This window comes from Prinia subflava, chromosome 1 (genome assembly GCF_021018805.1).
Source record: "Prinia subflava isolate CZ2003 ecotype Zambia chromosome 1, Cam_Psub_1.2, whole genome shotgun sequence".
Lineage (NCBI taxonomy): Eukaryota > Metazoa > Chordata > Aves > Passeriformes > Cisticolidae > Prinia > Prinia subflava.
Genome location: NC_086247.1, coordinates 137,140,007 through 137,158,953, shown reverse-complemented (window position 1 = coordinate 137,158,953; position 18,947 = coordinate 137,140,007). Strand labels below are relative to the sequence as shown.

At 38.6% G+C, this 18,947-nt stretch overlaps 1 protein-coding gene across 2 annotated transcripts in view; it reads right to left on the bottom strand.

Moving 5' to 3' along the window:
* GPR158 (G protein-coupled receptor 158) overlaps positions 1-18,947 on the bottom strand; it is a 192,391-nt gene that overhangs the window by 61,659 nt on the left and 111,785 nt on the right. For both annotated transcript variants that reach the window (XM_063413999.1, XM_063414006.1), the window contains exon 6: positions 923-1,032. In XM_063413999.1, the coding sequence (XP_063270069.1) occupies positions 923-1,032 (110 nt within the window). The remainder of the gene's footprint in view (positions 1-922; positions 1,033-18,947) is intronic.

Here is an 18,947-nt window from a genome sequence, read left to right as displayed (position 1 = left end):
AATGGGAAAACAGGAGTTTCCACCTAAAATGTGACAAGTTGATAATGCATCATGCAACACAAGATATTTTTAGTTCTCATTCAGTTTATGAGCATAATATCAAACCTCCTCTAACATGCCAACACAGTAATGAAACTAAGATAAAAAGATGAGTGAGTGTACTTTATCCAATATGCTCAAGTAGCAATATACTGCTTATCTCTTTGCTTGAAGAAAAATGCTTACAGAATTTATCATTAATTTTTTTCATTAAAGTTTAAAGAGGGAAAAGTATTAGGATTTTATCCAGCATACCCAGAAAAGGCTTCAATTTTTAAGGGAAGTGTAGGAAAGAGAATTGAAGTTGGGCCTCTAAATCTTAAATCTCTGAGTCATGTGTGAATGCACTGCCAATCCCATGGAACCCAGAATTTGCCTCATATTTTTGCTGGCAGGTACTGATGCTTGTGAGTGTGTAGCTTGTCTGCTGTGATTGCCTGAAGAAAACAACCCTTGAAATAAGAGCAATAAGGAAACACAGTAAGTACATACACCATAGGCTATTGCTTCACCCACCATTGCTATGTCTAAACACTTCAAAAACATCTCTCTACTTGTGAACGCTTCACAAGGGAACTTTTGAACACTCTAGGAATATTTCTGTATTTTTTATATTCAAGGAAAACACATTTACCTCCTGTGAAAGGGGTTCTTGCACAATTTAACAGTTAAGGTATACATACTTTTATCAAATCCTTTCAGCATTCATAGCTCTCAACTCAGATTAGTAGCATGTAATTTGAGCAGGAAAATTGAGGAGAAATACACAGTGGGTTCAGAATCAGAAACGGCACTTGTTTATGATGATATTTGCAGCCCTTCCATCTAAGTACCCCCACAGATTGCACATACTCCCACAGAGATGGAAATTAATGTGAAATACCTGTGCAGCTTGAGTGTCACAGTTCCATAAACAGTAGCAAAGCCCAGAAGACGAACCCATCTTAGGAGAACACAGCGAAATATACTTGGCTCAAAATACAAAATGACAACCTATAGAACAGAAAGATAGAGAGAGCTTCAGTACTGCTTTCATGAGAAAGTAGTTCTTCATTCAAATGCAGAATAGTTGCAAAACAGGACAGCAGACACACTTCAGCTCGTACTGCTGTATATTTAGATTTTCTAGTAAAGCGTTGGGATGATCAGATCAACCAGCTGGCACAGTTCTAGGCACCAACTCCTTTTTGAAGGGAGCTGGCAAAAGCCCTGTGACAGACTGTGAAGTGACAACACTTTTAAATGCAGTTCCACTGACTTTTCTTAACTGAGTGAAAACATGTACCCAGAGAGGAGGATAGAACAGACAAGGACTTTTTCCTTGAGCTATTCAAGTCCTGTGCAGCTGGTTTAATTCTGGTTTGATAGGATGTATTTACTAGGTTACATTTCAAAGTCACTCCTAATAAACCTAGCTAAATGATAGCTGCTCATTTTTCTCTGCCAAACTAAACATTATTTCACTAGTCTCTTTCTACCCAAAATATGAAATATTTATGACACATTTAACTCTTTCTTCCCCATATATTTCACCTAAGCTATATCAAATCTTGCTGTGCATCACCACTTTCTCAAGGAAAATAACCTTTTTTTCACCTATGCATTTCTCTAATCACAATAAAAAACTGTCCTACCAGTCTTTTGCCCTCTCTACCAAGGACCATGCACAAGGATAACACTCCATAAGCAGTAAAAGAAAGCTAGCTCTGTACGTACAGTGCATATAGGAGCTTCACTACCAAGTAAAATATTATTTTCTAAAACAGGGTTGCTCAGTGAACTCAGCCACAATGGAATCAAGACTCCATTTCTTCTCATTCCAGCAGATATTGTCCCTGGTGTCCTGAGGGTTGTTCCCATATTCCTTCCCACTCATCTGGTCCCACCAGGAACCTGGTGTCCCAGGGATTTGTTGGAAAACTGCCCCTACCCCATCTGTAGACCCTGCCTGGTCCAGCAAACCTAGATCCCATGCATTCAATGTGTCTCACCAGAACCTGGTGAAACAACCCAACACAACACAGCACAAATTAATTAGGTAATCCTGGTCTAGAGAAAGCAAGCACTGAAACACTTCAGGCCATCTGTCATAGCTTCATTTACAGTCAGTACATTCTGGCAGCAGCAGTAGTATTGTGCCTACTGGCTGCCACATATTATTTTCCTAAGTAAATGCTCTTCTATGTGGGAATTCAAGTTCAGGATATTGGCCAAAAGCCCAGGATTGCATCCTTTGGGTGCCATAGCCTTCTTTAGAAGAGGGGGGCAAAAATGGCAGATGTGGGCTGAGGGAGATGGAAGCTGCTGTGTTTCACTGGAATGCTTTTTTATAGAGAAGAATCAAACTATTTTTTAAAAAATATGATTTTCTGAATCAAACTGTGCTGCAAAATTTAATCTGCTTTTTTTCACTGTTATTGGACTGACACAGAATCACAGGATGTACTGAGTTGGAAGGGACCCAAAAGGATCACCAAGTCAAACTACTGGCTCTGCAAAGGACACCCCAAGAGTCACACCATGTGCCTGAGAGTATTGTCCCAAAGCTTCTTGAACTCTGTCAGGCTGGTGCTGTGAACACTGCCTGGGGAGCCTGTTCCACTGCCCAACCATCCTTTGGGTTAAGAACTTTTTCCTGATTTGGCATGCTTCAATGTAGACATTTTCTGGGATTCTGACAAACTGTGCATGTAGGAAAGGCAGCAGCTTTTCTCCTTGGAAAATCAGCTGGAAAACCAACCACATATGCATGACCATACTTGGGCAAACAGAGCATCCAGCAAAAAATTTCTCAGAAAGACCTGAATGGCAGCAATGACCTCTTATTCTAATATAGAGTAATATACATTAGGACAGTTGCAGAACCTGAGCAAAGTCTGTAGCAGTAACTTGTCTCCTGAGGTTTGCCAGAGGGTAGAAAACACTGTTTCATCTTTGATTCTTTCAAACAAGAAAAACAATGTCAAAAAAAGACTGGCATACAGAGACTCTGAACATTTCAAAGCTGATTTGAAAGCAGAATTTTTCAGATAATTGAAATGGGAAGGTCTGAAAACTCTCCAGGCACAGAATTTTCTGAACAAGGGCAACAGCTCTCTTTGCCATGCAATCTGACACAGCAATTTCATCTGCCACTGCTTGTTGAAACATTAACTGCTTGTGTCTAGAAAATCTCATTGATTTGCATTGAATCATTTGTATGAGCAGCTGAGGCATTTGGCTAGATATCAACCAAGAAACCACCACTTCAAACGCAGCCTGGCGTGAGCTGGCGTGGCAGCTCACCAGGAGGGCTGCAGAGGCAAGGCTCTCTTGGAGAAAACTGTTCTCATTTTCCTGCTTGAAATAGACACATTTTAACTACTCCTTCACCGAGTGGTGAAGGATACTGCAGAAGTGAGACTTCATCCGAGTTTGTGTCTCTTTTGGACCTTCCACTGTTTATACGATGGAGAATCGTAACAGTGCTTTCACAGGGGCCAGTGTCCATTTCTACCTCTTCTTGCACGTGGTCTGCCATGGACCCAGGCTTTGAAGAGCCAGAATTGCTATATGTACATTTTGTTTTCTTCTTAGGCATTGCAAAAGGCTATTCTAAGAACATGTCATTCCCATCCCCATCAGGGCTCACCAGGATGTTCAGGTAACTGCCCTCTCTAAGCTCTTGTCAGAATTACATCTCTTATAAGCACCATGAATTTTAAAGGCACAATTTTTAAACAGAATTTTTAAAGGAACAATCTTTAATGGACTGGAGCAAAGGGGCTACAGAAACACTGCCCTGGAAGACTTGCTCCATTTTTTAATCCAAGAGGAGTACAATTCTTGCAAAGAATCTGGTCCAAAGTATGACTGCTGCACTCCATCCTTCACTCTCCCTAGCAAAAAACAAACAAGAAACAAAAAACCAAAACAAAACCACAACACACAAAACCAGCCAAACAAACGCCAAACAAAAAAATCAAACAGAAGAAGAGGAACATAACACAGAGAAGTATTGGGTTTGTTTTGTATCAGCCTCTTCTACCTTATCAAAACCCCCATTCTGTTATCCACAGAGCTAAGTCTTCTTCAATTTACAACAAATGTGCAGCAAAAGGTTGCTGAGCTCCAAGTCAGGAGTGTAGGATGAGCACCAGATTCACCCACATATCCAGGCTGCTCTCAGCAGAACAAGGGAATCCCTCAGTTCTAAAAGACTACCCTGCCCACCAAAAATCTGACAATGTTTTGTTTTCTCTTTTTGCATTTATGATGCATTAGACCATGATTGTCTTAAAAATGCTGGGGGGTTTTGCTGATGGATGGAACAAGACATCTTTACTATACATAAAGAAATGTGCTATCATCAGTTTTGCCTGCTCCTGGCATCCACTTAAATACAAGACATCAATTTCTGCTACTTAAATCAAAAGATCTGGGGAAAATTATTTGGAAACCAGAAGAAGATAAGTCAAACAATGGCTGTTCATGTCCCAGTTACTGCAGTTGTGCGTGAGACTTCATGAACTGTGACTCGTCTTTGTCTTTTGGACAAATGCGTTTAGATGTTTGCTTTTAAACAAAATGTGGTTTAAGCTATTACTGTCCTTGCCAAAACATTGTTCCAGTAGTCACGCTAGCACTTGTGGAGTCAGAGATGAAAAGACTTCCTAAGGTCACCAGCTAACTGTCAAGTGTGTTTAGAGCTGGAGGATTATGGACACGGACGAGGGACTTAGCCTAAGCTGACACAGCAATCAGCCAGCTCAGCTATTCATCTGACATGATGAACAGACACACACACTCCAAAGAAAACAGCTGAAGTCAATAAAAGCACCTCACACATTACAGCAAATTTTCCTTATCGGAACAGCTAGGAAAGTAAAAGTGCAAAGAGAACTAACACTGAACAATTGAACATTCAAAAACATAACTGAGTTTGTCCACATAAAAAAAAAGGGAATTAATGAGTTTTATAGGCTCATTGCCTTTACTTCTTAAAAGATAAACAGCATTTAGAATGATTCCTAAAAAAAAAAAATCCACCTTACCACCTTATTACAGCCCCATAATGTTAATAGTGAGCAAAACTGCATCGCAAAATGCTCCTTTGTCTTCCAGATTAACTTTACTGTGCACATTAAAAGATGGTTAATTCTGCCCTTCATCTTGGCACCAGATCCAGGCAAAAATACCTTAATACTGTGCACTTCCCCAAAACTGACTGGGATTCAGTCTGCCTAAATCAAATATTTAATTTCTTCCTGCAATGTTTTAGGGGATCTAGTAAATGGAGCCTACTAATGCAAGTTCCACAGATAGCCCAGGGTTAAAAACAAGTACCTTGAAAAAGCTCAGCTTCAGCTACTTGAACAGGAGCTTGGCCTAAAGGCTTCAGGTACACATCTCCATTGACTAGAAAGACACTACAGCATTTATTTTAGGGAATTTGCTTCACTGTATGTCAATTAATAATCGGCATTAGGAGGACTAAGCCAAGCACTTCATAGCCAGCTGTAACAATTTTGTAATGTATTTAAGACAAGTACTTTTTACTTCTATTCTTTAGCCATAGAAGTCACATGAGTTGATCAAAAACTCATTTTCCTCTACAATCATCAAATTGCTATACCTCATGTTGAGAGGAAATGGGCAATTCTATAATGTCTCAAAAGATCAGAAGCCCAAGAGCTTAAAAAAATACATGTATTGCCAGTGTTAAAAATCCTAAAACTAAACACAAAAGATTCTGAGCAGGACTTTAACTCCAAAAGCTCCAAAGTGTTCAAAAATTTTGAACTTCTCTTATTTTTGTCCTTGGTTGTAAAATCATGCTAAGGTTTAGGTTGGAATGGACCTTTAAAGATCATCTAGTTCCTAGTGCTGTGGACAGGAATGTTATGCATGTTATATAGATGGAAATTAAATTCAGAGCTTAGAATTTTAGCATCAGCATCATCTGTTGATGGATCTGAGGTGCAAGTCACCCACGGTAGACAAAAGTGATGCAAAAGTAATATTTTTTTTCACATTTGCAAATAACCAAATTCATCTTAAAATTGTGCTCACCTAACCCACAGAACTTTACAGGAAAACTATTTACTTTTTAATTGAACTTCAGAATATTCTGCAATACTCTGCACAGTTCAAGGCAGGACATGAGGCAGCCTTTCAAGATAATGTCTTTTGGGCTAATTCCATTAACGAGCATCTAGGAGATACTGTGAAGAGATCCATCTGATCTGTTCCACTGCCCAACACCATCTGCCCTAGCCTGACTGCAACAGCTGTCTAGAGCTGTCTCTAGGCAATTCTGCTATGCAACAAGCCATCAGATACTTCCTCTCAGTATCCTGCTGTGCTGAGGGATGGGCAGCCTTCCTCCTTCTGCTGTGTTTCAGTTGTTTTGTTCAACACGTCAAACACCCTCCAGGGTACACCAAGTCACCTATTAACGCCTCAGCCCTAACACTGAAGGGATTTCCTGCAGCAGAGATGGTGTTTGCGATGTTAGATAAGCCTGCCATCCAAACTCACAACAGTCTGGCACCACGCTTCCTAGGAAAGGGACCAATCCCCTCCTATGTGGGCACAGTGCCATCCTAACAGATGGGATGAATGAAGGCATTCATGAGCCTGTGCACACTATGGGCACCACATACCACTGCTCGAAACATGAGTCACAGCTCACATCATCTGCTTCAATATTAGCAAAGGCACAGCTCCTTATCCAGCCCTCTACTATCCACAAATATTTCCAGGGCAGCCACACACAACATTTTAGAGGTATGATAACAGCTGAATATATACTTAGGCTAATTACATAAGAACACTTCCCTCCATTTCCATCCCATTTTTTAAACCACATGTGCTTTTTAAGACATTATATCTTACTATAATAGGCCTGTGAGCACACAGTACCATCAAACCCTGCTACCCTTGGAAATATCACAATTTTAAAGCAGAGCTGCATCAGCTCATTAGCTCAAATGCCTCTGTAAAGCACACATTTGCTGCACAATACTACAGCAACTACTCAGTAGGTTTTATTCTTGCCTCTGAACTGGAACTGAATCAACCTCCCAGTACACAGCATTGGAAGCACTCTGCTGCTGGGAGCAATGCATTTCAGATAAGATGTATGTCACAAGCAAAATCCTTGCAGCCATTTAAGTAAGATCTTCTGAGTTTCTTCATAGAAGAAGACAAATTTTTCTTCATCACCCACACAAAGTGCAGCTAGAAATTCAGTCTACTGAAATCCTCTTTTCCCTCCCCCTATATTTTCAACTGTAGATATTGGTGCTTCTTTCATTGCCTATCTTATAATTTCTATTAATACACATTAAACCTCTGACTGTGTTTCAGCAAAGACATGTCTTGCCCGTAAAATCTTTTGGAAGACCATAATCCAGTATAAGCACATAACCAGTGTAAAATAAGCAGCACCAGTGTAAAATAAATGGGCAGACTTCTCGAATTTCATTCATGAGAATGCTTTGCCATCACTAGGTTTTATTACATTATGGATTTATCTTCATCAGGCAGTAACAACAGATCTCTAAAGTTCTATATGGAATACATATTTCATAGTGGGGTCATTTAGCCCCCTGAGAGATTTAACTGGAGATTAAGCAAGCAGAACTTTCAAGATCTTTCTGGTTTGACAAAAGAATGCATAATTAGAATGTTTTTTGTGGATATATCTTCAATTATTTTCCCTCTTTTTTTTCCTTCCTCTGTTCATAAGGGAGATTTCAAGTATTTATTGACAAGACATCCTGAATAGGTTATTTTGAGGAATATAAACATCCATGAGATTTTCATGAAGCTGTCATATATTTCCTCCAATTTAAAGAGAAAAAGTGATATGCCACAGATTCTACCAGCTCTGGAAATATTTATTTATAAGTGACTTGAACACATGGCCTGAAAATGCATTTATTTACTGCGGTAAAACACACCGCAGCAATTCACCATAAATTCTAGCCTTTGCTTAAGTCTTACTAATGGTCCAGCTTCACTGTTCCTATTTCCTTTGGCCTAATGAATAGTATTCTAAAATCAAGTAATGAAAAATTAATGTAATCCAGTGTAATGTAATCCACAATTAAAAAGAGACATGTTTACCCTTTGTAGACAAATTTGATCACAACAAATGAATTTTTATGCCCAACAAGGCCCACACAGTAGAGAAGAGAAATCCAGGACTTTCCTAATAAAGGATAAAACTTGGTCACAAAACAGTTCATTAGCTTATGAGAGACAACAACTGGCTGATGGCCTGGCTGAGCTAAGGATTAAAGAGTACTCCAAGTATCAATTCTCAACAACAAGAGAAAAGAGATACAAAGAAAGACAGCACACCAGGTCTACACCCTCTTTGGGGAAAAACAAGGCATAAAAACAAGTATTACCAAAAGGACTAGATCTTTACCCCAGGCTGTTGTGGGAACCCTCTGAGGAACTGAGTAGAAACAGAAATCACCTTGAAACATTGGATTATCAGGTATGTTCTCTGCAGCTATTTCCAAACATAGAGATCATGCTTAGCTTTTCAGTGTAATAGAATAAACTATTTAACTTCAGCTGCAAACTTCTCAAATACAAGGAGAGATTTCAATGGTACTGGCCCAGGGAATGGTGATGCTAAACAGGTAAAACATGATCATTCAGGAAGTATGATGTTTCCCAGTCTAAGAGGCTACAGGCACTGAGGTGCTGGAGGTGGAAAGTCCTTAGGGGCAAATGTTTGTCCACGAAAGGTGTCTTCTTGACCACTGCTGGTTATTGGATGCTTCTGCAGAAGCAGTACAACACAGGGAGAAGGTCTGAGGCTCAGAAGTTCCATTGAGACCATGCCTAAGTGTAGCACAATAAACAAATTACCTAACACTGAAAAATCCAGGCTGAAAAAAACCTATTAGTTTTAATCATGTCCCATGTAAGGCAGAAGAGAAAAGAAAGTCTGAATTGCACACTGTGCTTTCCCTATTCTCACTCAAGTGTATTTCTAACTCACCAATACCATGAAGCAAAAGAAGCAAATAAATACTTTTCAGGGGGTCCAAAAAGTAATGAGCTTGGTTGGCCCAATTGACCTTACCCATCTGCTTTGATGTGCCAGCTATTTCTCTGTCTTTGGTAGATGTCTATTCCTCACACATATGTTGGCTCCCTCCTGACACCCTCACAGTCTTTAATACAGTTACCCTAAAAGTGGCCTGAACACCTCAGAAGTCAGTCCTCGAGGACTGGAGGGTTGGCTCATCTCAGCAATTCAGACACTTGAACTAGCCAGATGTGGACTTGGCTGGATGTCTGAAGTTTCTACTGAAATCAAGACACTGCCTCAGAAAGTTTAAGATGTGTTTAAACAAGATTCTTTAAAAACAATAAAAATTGTTGTGTTTGAAAATTAAAAGTCTACCAGAATCTACCTAGCTAACTGTGTACAGAGAAAAACGCTTTTCCTGACCCACATAGGTGACCAACCACAGCCTGAAAGCACAAAATTAATGCACAGTAATTGATCTGATTTTAAAGATCTACTTAGGGGCTAGTAAAGGAGTCATGAGCTGTTGACTTCACTGAAAGCAACTACCCAAATATTTTAAAAAATATCTGTCTTCCTGTCTTCAAAAACAGTGTTAAAAGCAGTGTATATAGCACTGATGCTCTGCACCCTTTCTTTTGATATTTTTTAAACTTATGCAAAAAGGTCTTCAATTACTTTCCACTTAAATACTGAAAGATAGATGAAAATGTGGGTTTCCTGATGAAGCAAATGGTCAGGTTTTGAGTGAAGGTTATTAGATGTGATCTGCCAGCAGCAACACTAAAAGCAGAGATGAGCAGACAGGGCATTCAAGGCTCCAGCTTCATGCACACTAAGGCTGAGAAAAGAAGCACAAGTGAAATACAGAGGAGAAGCTGAGCTCCTTAATCATTCAAAGCTTCTATTTTCATAGTTTGCATTACATTCAAAACACATAATTCAAAATTAATAGAAATGATTTCATCAGGACGTTTTATCTCAACAATGTATAGGCACACCAAAAATTGTTCATGCTGATGCAAAATTTAAAAGTGGAAAATCAAAGGAAGCTGCAAAGTCAAAATATCTTCTAAAATATTTGCTTCTTTCACCAGTTAACTTTTATAATCCAATTGCTTCTTTCATCTGTTCAGATACATTTTCTGCCATGTGACATGCCACTTGGGTAAATCACAACAGTCAACTGAATGTCCTAGTTTACCTACTTCATATGTGAAAAAAACCCCTAAACTTATTTATTGGGTGCATTACTATCCTCTTTTTTTATAATCACAGAAGCAGAAAGAGAAACATTGTAACAAACTCAACCATATCTAATGAAAAAACCCTGACATCTCTTCAGCCATTTGCCAAACCACTGACACATTTTAATAATAGATATAAGGATATGTATTTTCATTATTTTATTAAAACCAAGGACAATCCAACAATTAATTTTAAGACTACATCTATGATTTTCGGAAAAAGGAATCTTCTAAAAACATAATGTAAAGTAGTCTATATTAAAATAAATCTTGCAAGAGCTGCAGCTAAATCAAGACATAATGGATTAAATTATTCAGAGCAATTTGTCAAGTATACTTAAAGCAAGACACAGGTCATAAAAGAGACTCATAGAGACTTTTTGATCTTGTTACACTATAGCTGAAATCCCTACAAATATACAGTGAAAGGTGTGTGTGGGGGGGTGGTATTTGAGTGTTTCCAAATAGTGATTCCTGCCTGGGGAAAAGAAAACATGCAGTATTTAGAGCTCCAAAGATACTTATCTCCTTGTCTTAACCTAACAAAACCAGAGAAATATTTAACACAAACTCTGTGAGGAAAAAAGCTATCTGATGGTTCAGGTTCTTCAGAAATAACCTCCCTCTTGCTGTACATCCTCTCTCTGAACTACATGTTGGCAGGTTCATGAGTCAAGGTAGGAATTTTATTCACATCAACTATTAAGATGGTTATTTGGAAAAGATAATGGGGACAGACCAGGACTTTGAAATACCCTGCTAAACCACAGCAAAGAGCAGGACAAAACTGTCTGCTGTCCTCCTCAGGACAATTTTTGTTGGTATTTATTCTGACAAGCAGCAATTTAGAAAAACTCTCTCTACAAAATACCAGCCGGACATCTCAATCCAGCCGGTGCTGATTAGTTTACTGCAGACATCTCTGCTGGAACTATCGACTTTTCCTTTTCAGCTTGTGCACCTGTAGCAACAGCAGCAGTGGGCACAAGCCAGAGCCCACGGCGTGAGCAGCCTCCAGAAGAGGTGCTGGGAACACTCCATCTCCTCATGCTCCCTAAGGAAGACTGGATGTCTGCCTGACAAATCTGCTTTAGGTGAACTGAAGCTACCGGTAATTGGATGAATTGCAAAAATGAGTGACATACTCTGCTGGCATGATCTGCATTAATCTTCGATCTACACTAATCATATCAAGCAAATGATGTTATTAACATAATTAATTCATTATGAGTAATTAATGAAGTCCAGAAGAAGCTAGCCACATCTGTAAACTCAAAATTCACTCTACAGTAGAAACTATGCAAATAGGAATGAAACACTTTTTTTCTTCCTAGTAGGAAGAATTTCTTATAGTTCTTAAATCACATGAATATGAATATTTTTACCTTCCAAAATAATTGTTAGGACAGTTTGCTTGGCTAAGAGGGCCAGAGTGCTCATACTTTTTTGGTCAAGTCAAAAGGAAAAAAATGTTTAGTAGAAATCTATGCATGAAAAATATTTATATGCTGTTGAGAAGATATTGGAAAATTATTATACCAGAGAAATTAAAACAAATTTTGCAAAATAAATTTCTATATTCAAGATGATCAGGCTGTTCTGTCATTTTCTTTCAGTCACATATGCCACCCAGGTGATTTTTAAAGAACAGCATATAATTAATCATGCTTGTATAACTATTTGAATATATATATACACACTTAAATGCAGAAATAGATTTGGTGCATTTGTTGTGATTTCTATTTTGCCTGTAAAATCATGATTCTCTTTCAAAAGTTAGTTACTTTTCACACACATTGATTCTAAAGCACATTGATTCCAAAATAGCAGCATAATTTGAGTGTATCTGTGCCAATGTTTTCTGCTTTATGAAAAGCAGAAACTTATGAAAAGCAACACAAATCTTGCAGTCTCCTGCAATCCTAAGCAGCCTTGAAATACACTTTTTATTGCAGAACGATTCACAGGCCATCTCCATGAGCCATAAAACTCCTTCACACAGCACATGAGAAACTCTTATTCTCTGCATTCACTCTCCCCACCACATTCAACTGGGGTGGTTTGATATTATAATGCAGCTATTTCTACTGGGACTAGGAATCTGGAGCAGACATCTACACACCTGAGCCAGGGAAGACAATTCATCATCAAATTCCAAGACAGTCAGCCCAAGCTCCCTCTGTATTCAGTGGGGAGCACTGCAGCAGAGAGCAAAGCACTTTCTAAAGGCACCTAAGTACTACAGAGGTGCCTACTTCCCTCCACAGCCTATAGTTAAATGTGATATTCAGAGTTAAATTTCCTTTAAATAATAATAATAATAATAATAATAAAATCCCTGCATGCAAATAGCCACTCCAAAGTTTTACTCAGAGTTTTCAGTACTCCCTCTTTCTCAAGTGCAGGCAGCAGCTAGTAACCTGTCAGACCATGTAAAGCCCATCCATCAACTCTGATATACTAGAGAAGAGAATGAGATGGAAAAACCTTCAGAACTATTTAGCCTAATTTAATATTTATTGCTATTTTAAGCTGAGTCTCAAGGGATGCAAAGAACTTTAGAACATTGAACTGATTTGGAATGAAATTAACCTAGAACAAAAGTTAAGTTTCACGGATTTTAAGGCAACTCTTGAAAAATGAACAAACACAGACAATGGTATACAAAGTAACAGAAACATTAGCACATTGAGGGCCAGGTTCTTAATGGACAGCTGACATTTCCATTAGAGAAGAAAAATTAAACAGTCCTAAAATGGAAAGCAGTGATCTCAAGATTAAGCACACAAGCTGTCATGGAGCAATCTCAAGCAATGTGTTAGCACCAGAGCTGGATGGACTGAGAGGGGCCTGAGAAGAACTTTTCATTACAGACCTCAGAAGAATGTTTCTTTAAGAGTTTGAGAACAACCTACTTGACTCTGAAAGAGCAGTCTTCAAAAGCTTCAACACGTGTAGGTGGCAACCAACTAAACAGAACAACTCAGAGCAGAAATCCCCCCTTGGAAAGACTGTATGGAAGTGGAAAGTAGGAGAGATGAATCTTGAAGCAGATTTTCAGGAAGTTGAGTGTAGACTTGAAAAACTTTTAAAGAGTCTGTGCAGGTCACTGTACAGTTGATTATAAGTCTGAAGTACAATGATGCAGGAAAGAGAGGAATCAGGTTGCACAATGTGAAATTAAGGACTGGGAGAAACTAAGGGTAGGAAATTCTCCTCCTCTTGGACACAAATTTGCATGACACCTCAACCATCTGTACAGCTGCTCATGACCTGAACAATCAGCAACAGTAAAATCCCTAAGGAATAACAGGCATATCTCATCTTCCAAATATTGCATTTTCATATTGCATTTTCTAGCCTTAACATACATTCAGCTTTTCCAGAAAACTGCATTACCAAATGCACTTATTGATGAATTCTTAATTGTTTGATGTAAGCAATTTCTTTTTCAAAAAGAGAGAGACACCACAAAAACATTTGAGATGTAAGGTTGCATTAGACAAGCATATCTTTGATATTTAATGACTTTTTCAGTTATCATTAAAGACTTGAACCATTTTCATCACATGATATGAAGTCTTTTCAGGTCCTAAAGAACTCAGACACTCAGAACAACCCTAGGACTTGCAGTTTGTTTTGCTGTACTATGCCCCCTATGCAACTTAGGGTTTTTTTTAATGAGATTGCAACTGCCAGTTATTTCAAACATGTACATTAACTATAAAGAAATTTATTGTGAATAAGGAATAAACCTCAGAGGAGCAATTTTTTATTATTTTGAAAATTTAGTGGGATTAGACAAAACAACACACCAGTCTGCAGTGCAACAATTTGAATGTTTCTGAGGAAAGCTCTTGACAGTGAATGATTTAACCTGGAAAACGACCAAATTCAAGCCACGTTTTTTCAGTGACAAGAGTTGAGGCCCATATGCTACTTTCTGCTCATACCTAAAAATAACTTAATAATTCCCTGAAGCAGTTATAAAGCCAGATCATTCCATTTTAACCAATATGTAATCTAACCAACGGGTACTACACCTTTCCTGCTGCTCTGTAGTTGGATTAATGCTTGTGCTTGTACCCACATACTACTGCTCAAAGGAGCAATGTGAAATGGAACAGTATCAGCACAACAGGCTGAACACCTCCCATGCTATGGCATCCTAGAGACAAATCAGTAAAACTTTCCTCAAGGTGGTACAAGTTTGTATTTTCTGGGCCAGAGAGGGGAACAAGACCCAAGTGTCAGGTCCAGAAAAAAACATCAACAAGAGGGATACTAAATAAAATGCTGTCTACAGGCTGGGTTTTTTACCCCCTATACTTAGGAAGAGTGAAGATCGCATAGAATACTTGAAGGAAGAGTTCAAGCCTGCAGCTCTGGTGAAGGAAGGTGTTCTCCCATGCAGAAACACTATGCAGATGATATGCACAAGGCCTTCTCTCCCCAGGACATCCAGCTGCCTAAGCAAGCAAAGCAGGCGTGCTGGTGTCTGTGTCCCTGGCTGAGCACACAGCCCTCTCATGTAAAGAGAACCTCACCTGACCAAAGGCACCAAAATTGAGCACTGCAGTCTATGATTGAAATGCTCACCCAATGGTCAGCTGAGTGCTTAAAAGACTTGCCATGATAAAAATTGAAGGTGTATGAGGAAACATGGTCCCCACTAATGGCTAAACTATTCAATCATCTTTTTTTCTCCTCCTTTGAGAAACACCAACCAAAATACCTATAACCAGTACCTGCTGGTTTCCCCCCTGTTGCTGCAGCTGCAAAAATAAGACATTAGAAATAACAGCCTTCCCAGAGAAGATTTCTTATTTGCATTCCTGGCACAGCTCACTTGCATGGTCCACAAAATGCATTCATTAACAGATAACAAAACAGCAGAAGGAGGCTTTCTTCAAATGTTCTACTCCTTCCTGAGCACAGGGGGAGTCCTCCAAACATTTCACTGATTTATCAAAGAAAAGGCCCACCTTCTAGCAGGAGAGACATATTCCACTCCATTTTGTTGCTAGGCAGTCCTCTGCATTTAACTGCAATTACTTATTTATATGAACTTCCTTCTGCACTCTCCCAAGATGCTTTTATTAACTGTACAATAAAAACAGCATAAAGCAGAAGGGCAAAATATTTAAGAGCAAAAACAACAGTTGTCGCCAGAACTAAGAATGAGATGGCAAAGAGAAACCAAAATAACTGGCAGAGGGCCAGGAAGAAACACCACAATTTTTTAGAAGAGATGTCAGGCTGCTAAGACAGACAGAGAGATAGCAATGATATAAACCAACCAAGTAGTGAGACCTCGTATGTGAGACTGCCCAAAACAAACATTTCAAGACTCATATTTAGTTGAGGAGCTGTGAGTACTCAGAAGGCCATGACCTTCTTTTTCTTCAAGGTTCTTGAACATTTACTATATATAACACAAGTATTTATGATTTAAAACAAATCCATTCAGGCAGATTTTGATGGGATTGCTTGTGACACGTCTGAGAAAAATGCACTACTTTAAACAGTCTGAGGAAATAAAGCTAGCAGATTCAGTGTATCATGCCACAAAATTTCATCTACTTTAGGAAAGATACACATGGAGGGTAAAAAAACCCATTTCTTTGAACTTGCTTAGATAACGCAACTCAAAATCTCAATAATGTCTACTGTGCTCTCTAGACCAATAGAGCACTCAGTGTTTAGCAACAGGAACTTCTCTGTGCTCTATCCAATTTTCTCTCTTTCTCTCTGAATGCTTTCAACTTTTTCCTGTTATCTAACCTATTTCTTAATGATTTAAGACTAAACATTACTTGAAGCTAGATCAAGGTTCCAAACTTTTTCTTGCATTCATTGAGAGTAACAGAGAATTCTTCTCCCCTTTACTGTCTTCTCAAGAATTCATTCTGTCAATGTCTTTGTTTAATCTGATCCAGTATTATTATTATAACTATTAACAGTAACACATTCTAATTATGGTATCAAATATAATTAGTTATCTATCAATTTCACGTCTACAAGTTCTTGATCACATCTGATGTCTGCTATAAACACTGGAGAGTCAAATCAGAAATGAGTGCCTTGCACAACTGCATCATTTGATATGGAAGACTTTTGGTGTTATCAGGTTAACCCAGTTCATAGACACTTGTGAAAAATATAATATACTAGAAGTTTCCTTTTCAGATGTAGTAAGCACTGATGTCCCTTACCCTAAACAGACAAGATATCCTGCCCCAGAAAAGAAGTACTCCTTATTATTTGTTAATCTCACAACCAACAGCAGTAATTACAGCTCATATAAAGACATCTCAGCTCAGGATCAAAACAGATCAAGTTTCTTGTCCTGCAAATCTAGTAAATTGGAATTTGTTTTGGTTCCAGAAAAGTTACATGAAGAGCAGCTAAAAGAGAAATTTTTTAAAAATGTATTCTTGGTGACATCTGAAATTGGCAGATACCTTATTGTTGGCAATAATTAATTTATTAATCTTGCTTAAGACTTACACAGTAAGCATTTAGAGTATGTTTCTGATTCAGTACTCTTTCAAAATTCCTGGGTCTTCAAACAACTGAGCATATGATATTCTAACAGACTCTTAGGTTGAATTAATGGTTAATAAACATGTTCCTTAGGGTTTTAAAATACTTGTTATGACAGCATTTTGCCTTCTTGTAGCAACAATTGGTGATTACTTGAACAGAGAGTGCCTGCTACTATGGCAGTAACTTATTTTGATTATTTCAAGGATGTAAAAATGCCTCAAGGCTTAGAAAGCCGATACGAGTTTAATAAATATAGATATAAATAGCTGACTAAATAACCCACTACACAGACTTTTATAGATCAGTTCTCTACAGATTTCAAGGCAATGCCATCAAAAAAGACAGAAAAAAGGATAAGCTGACTCCATGGGCCAGCAAACTCTGTCAGATTTTTTAAAACCCCCACATTTCAAAGGTTCAGCATTCTGGTGATGCCAGATTAAGAATTTAAAAGAAAGACTTGAACATTAAGAACTTGCTCTGTATATGGCATGCCAGTATGTGCTGGGGATTAGGTTGTTAACAAATTAAGCAGGATTTATACATTCAAGAAGATACTGCTAGAATAAATACAGGGTTTTTGACTCTTATACTTGGATTGACATAGAAGAAGAGATCTGAAGGTTAAATCATAGGTCCATGCTTCAAAAACTGTGGTTATTCAGAACAAATTCTTTTCTATAGAAAATTCCAAAATTTAAAAGGAAGAAAAAAGTCTGAACAAGATAAAAAGCTTGAAGGAAAAGTGAAAAGGACTTCCTTATGCCAACATAACTTCCTTTACCTTTCTTCCTAAATGTCACAGAATCACAGAACCACAGAATATGCTGAGTTAGAAGTTAGTTAGTTACTTTCACCTGCTTTTTGGCTCACTGCCTTTCTCACCAGCCTTGAGTAAATCTCACACGGGACATACAAAGCAAGGACCCTCTACTGCCTACAATATATAAGAGAAATCGAGACAAGGAACCCAGTAATCATTACTTGCCAAGGGGTCTAAGGCATCTAAAGGACTAGCTTCAAGACTATTTGCTGCTGTAAGTCACAAAAAGCTTGTCTAATCTGGTGTGTATCCGAACCCTTCCAACTCATGTCGATGCCAAACAATGTAACATCTCCCTTGTGAGCCCTCTTCAGCTGGCAATGTGCAGGATCCAGGTTGGCTGATCAAACCAAGGGACTGAGTAACCCTACTCAGACCATGGAAAAGCAGTTTTAAATCCCGGGTTGGCTGGAGAGAGTCCAAAGTCCCTTCTGTGTAAAGCCATGCCCCCCGTGAGGCAGCTCAGGGATCTGAAGCTGCCCTGGTTTCAACCCATGCCAACAGAGCTGCTCCGGCTTACAAGGAACGCTTGAATGCTTTCACTGGCACAGTCTGTGCCTTATGAGCTCAGGCCAGGCCCCTGAAAAGGCACAGATTCAACCGTGTCTATTCAGAAGAGGACAGGAATATTCATTTGAGGAGAAATGGGACCTCTTCTTGCTGCTGTCCTTCACATTGCCAGCTTTTCACTGTTCCCTCAGTTACCTTAAATCCTGCAGACTAATGCTTTTTACTGAGCACAATGAATTTTCTTCTACTATCTCCAACTGCTTTGTTTATCATCTAATGCATGTCTTCTCAAACAAGCTGGATGCAGCTCCACAGAAATTAGTAGAGCAGTTTCACATGGAACCAGTATCAGGCCTTTTTTTTATATTAGTATTTTTATAGCTTAATCTTTTCAAGTATAACTGAAATAGTCTCAGATAATTCTCATAGAGCACCTATAGTCTCTAGAAGTATAGAAACAGTTGCATGCTACCAGTCCTCTGAAGATATGAGAAATTCATCATTAACTGTGTCCTTGCTCACACTTTTAATAAAATATTTTTAAACAGTTTCACTGTTGTTATTATTAGTAAGAGTCATTTGTAATGTGATTCTTACTCATTGATCAGGACCCTGCTGTGCACGGCACAGCAATGCCAAGCATCCCTGTACCAAAGGGTTCATAATTTAAATATGAGATGAGAAACCACACATCAATACAGAGGAAGCAAAAGGAAAGAATAAAAGATTTATCTTCTACAAT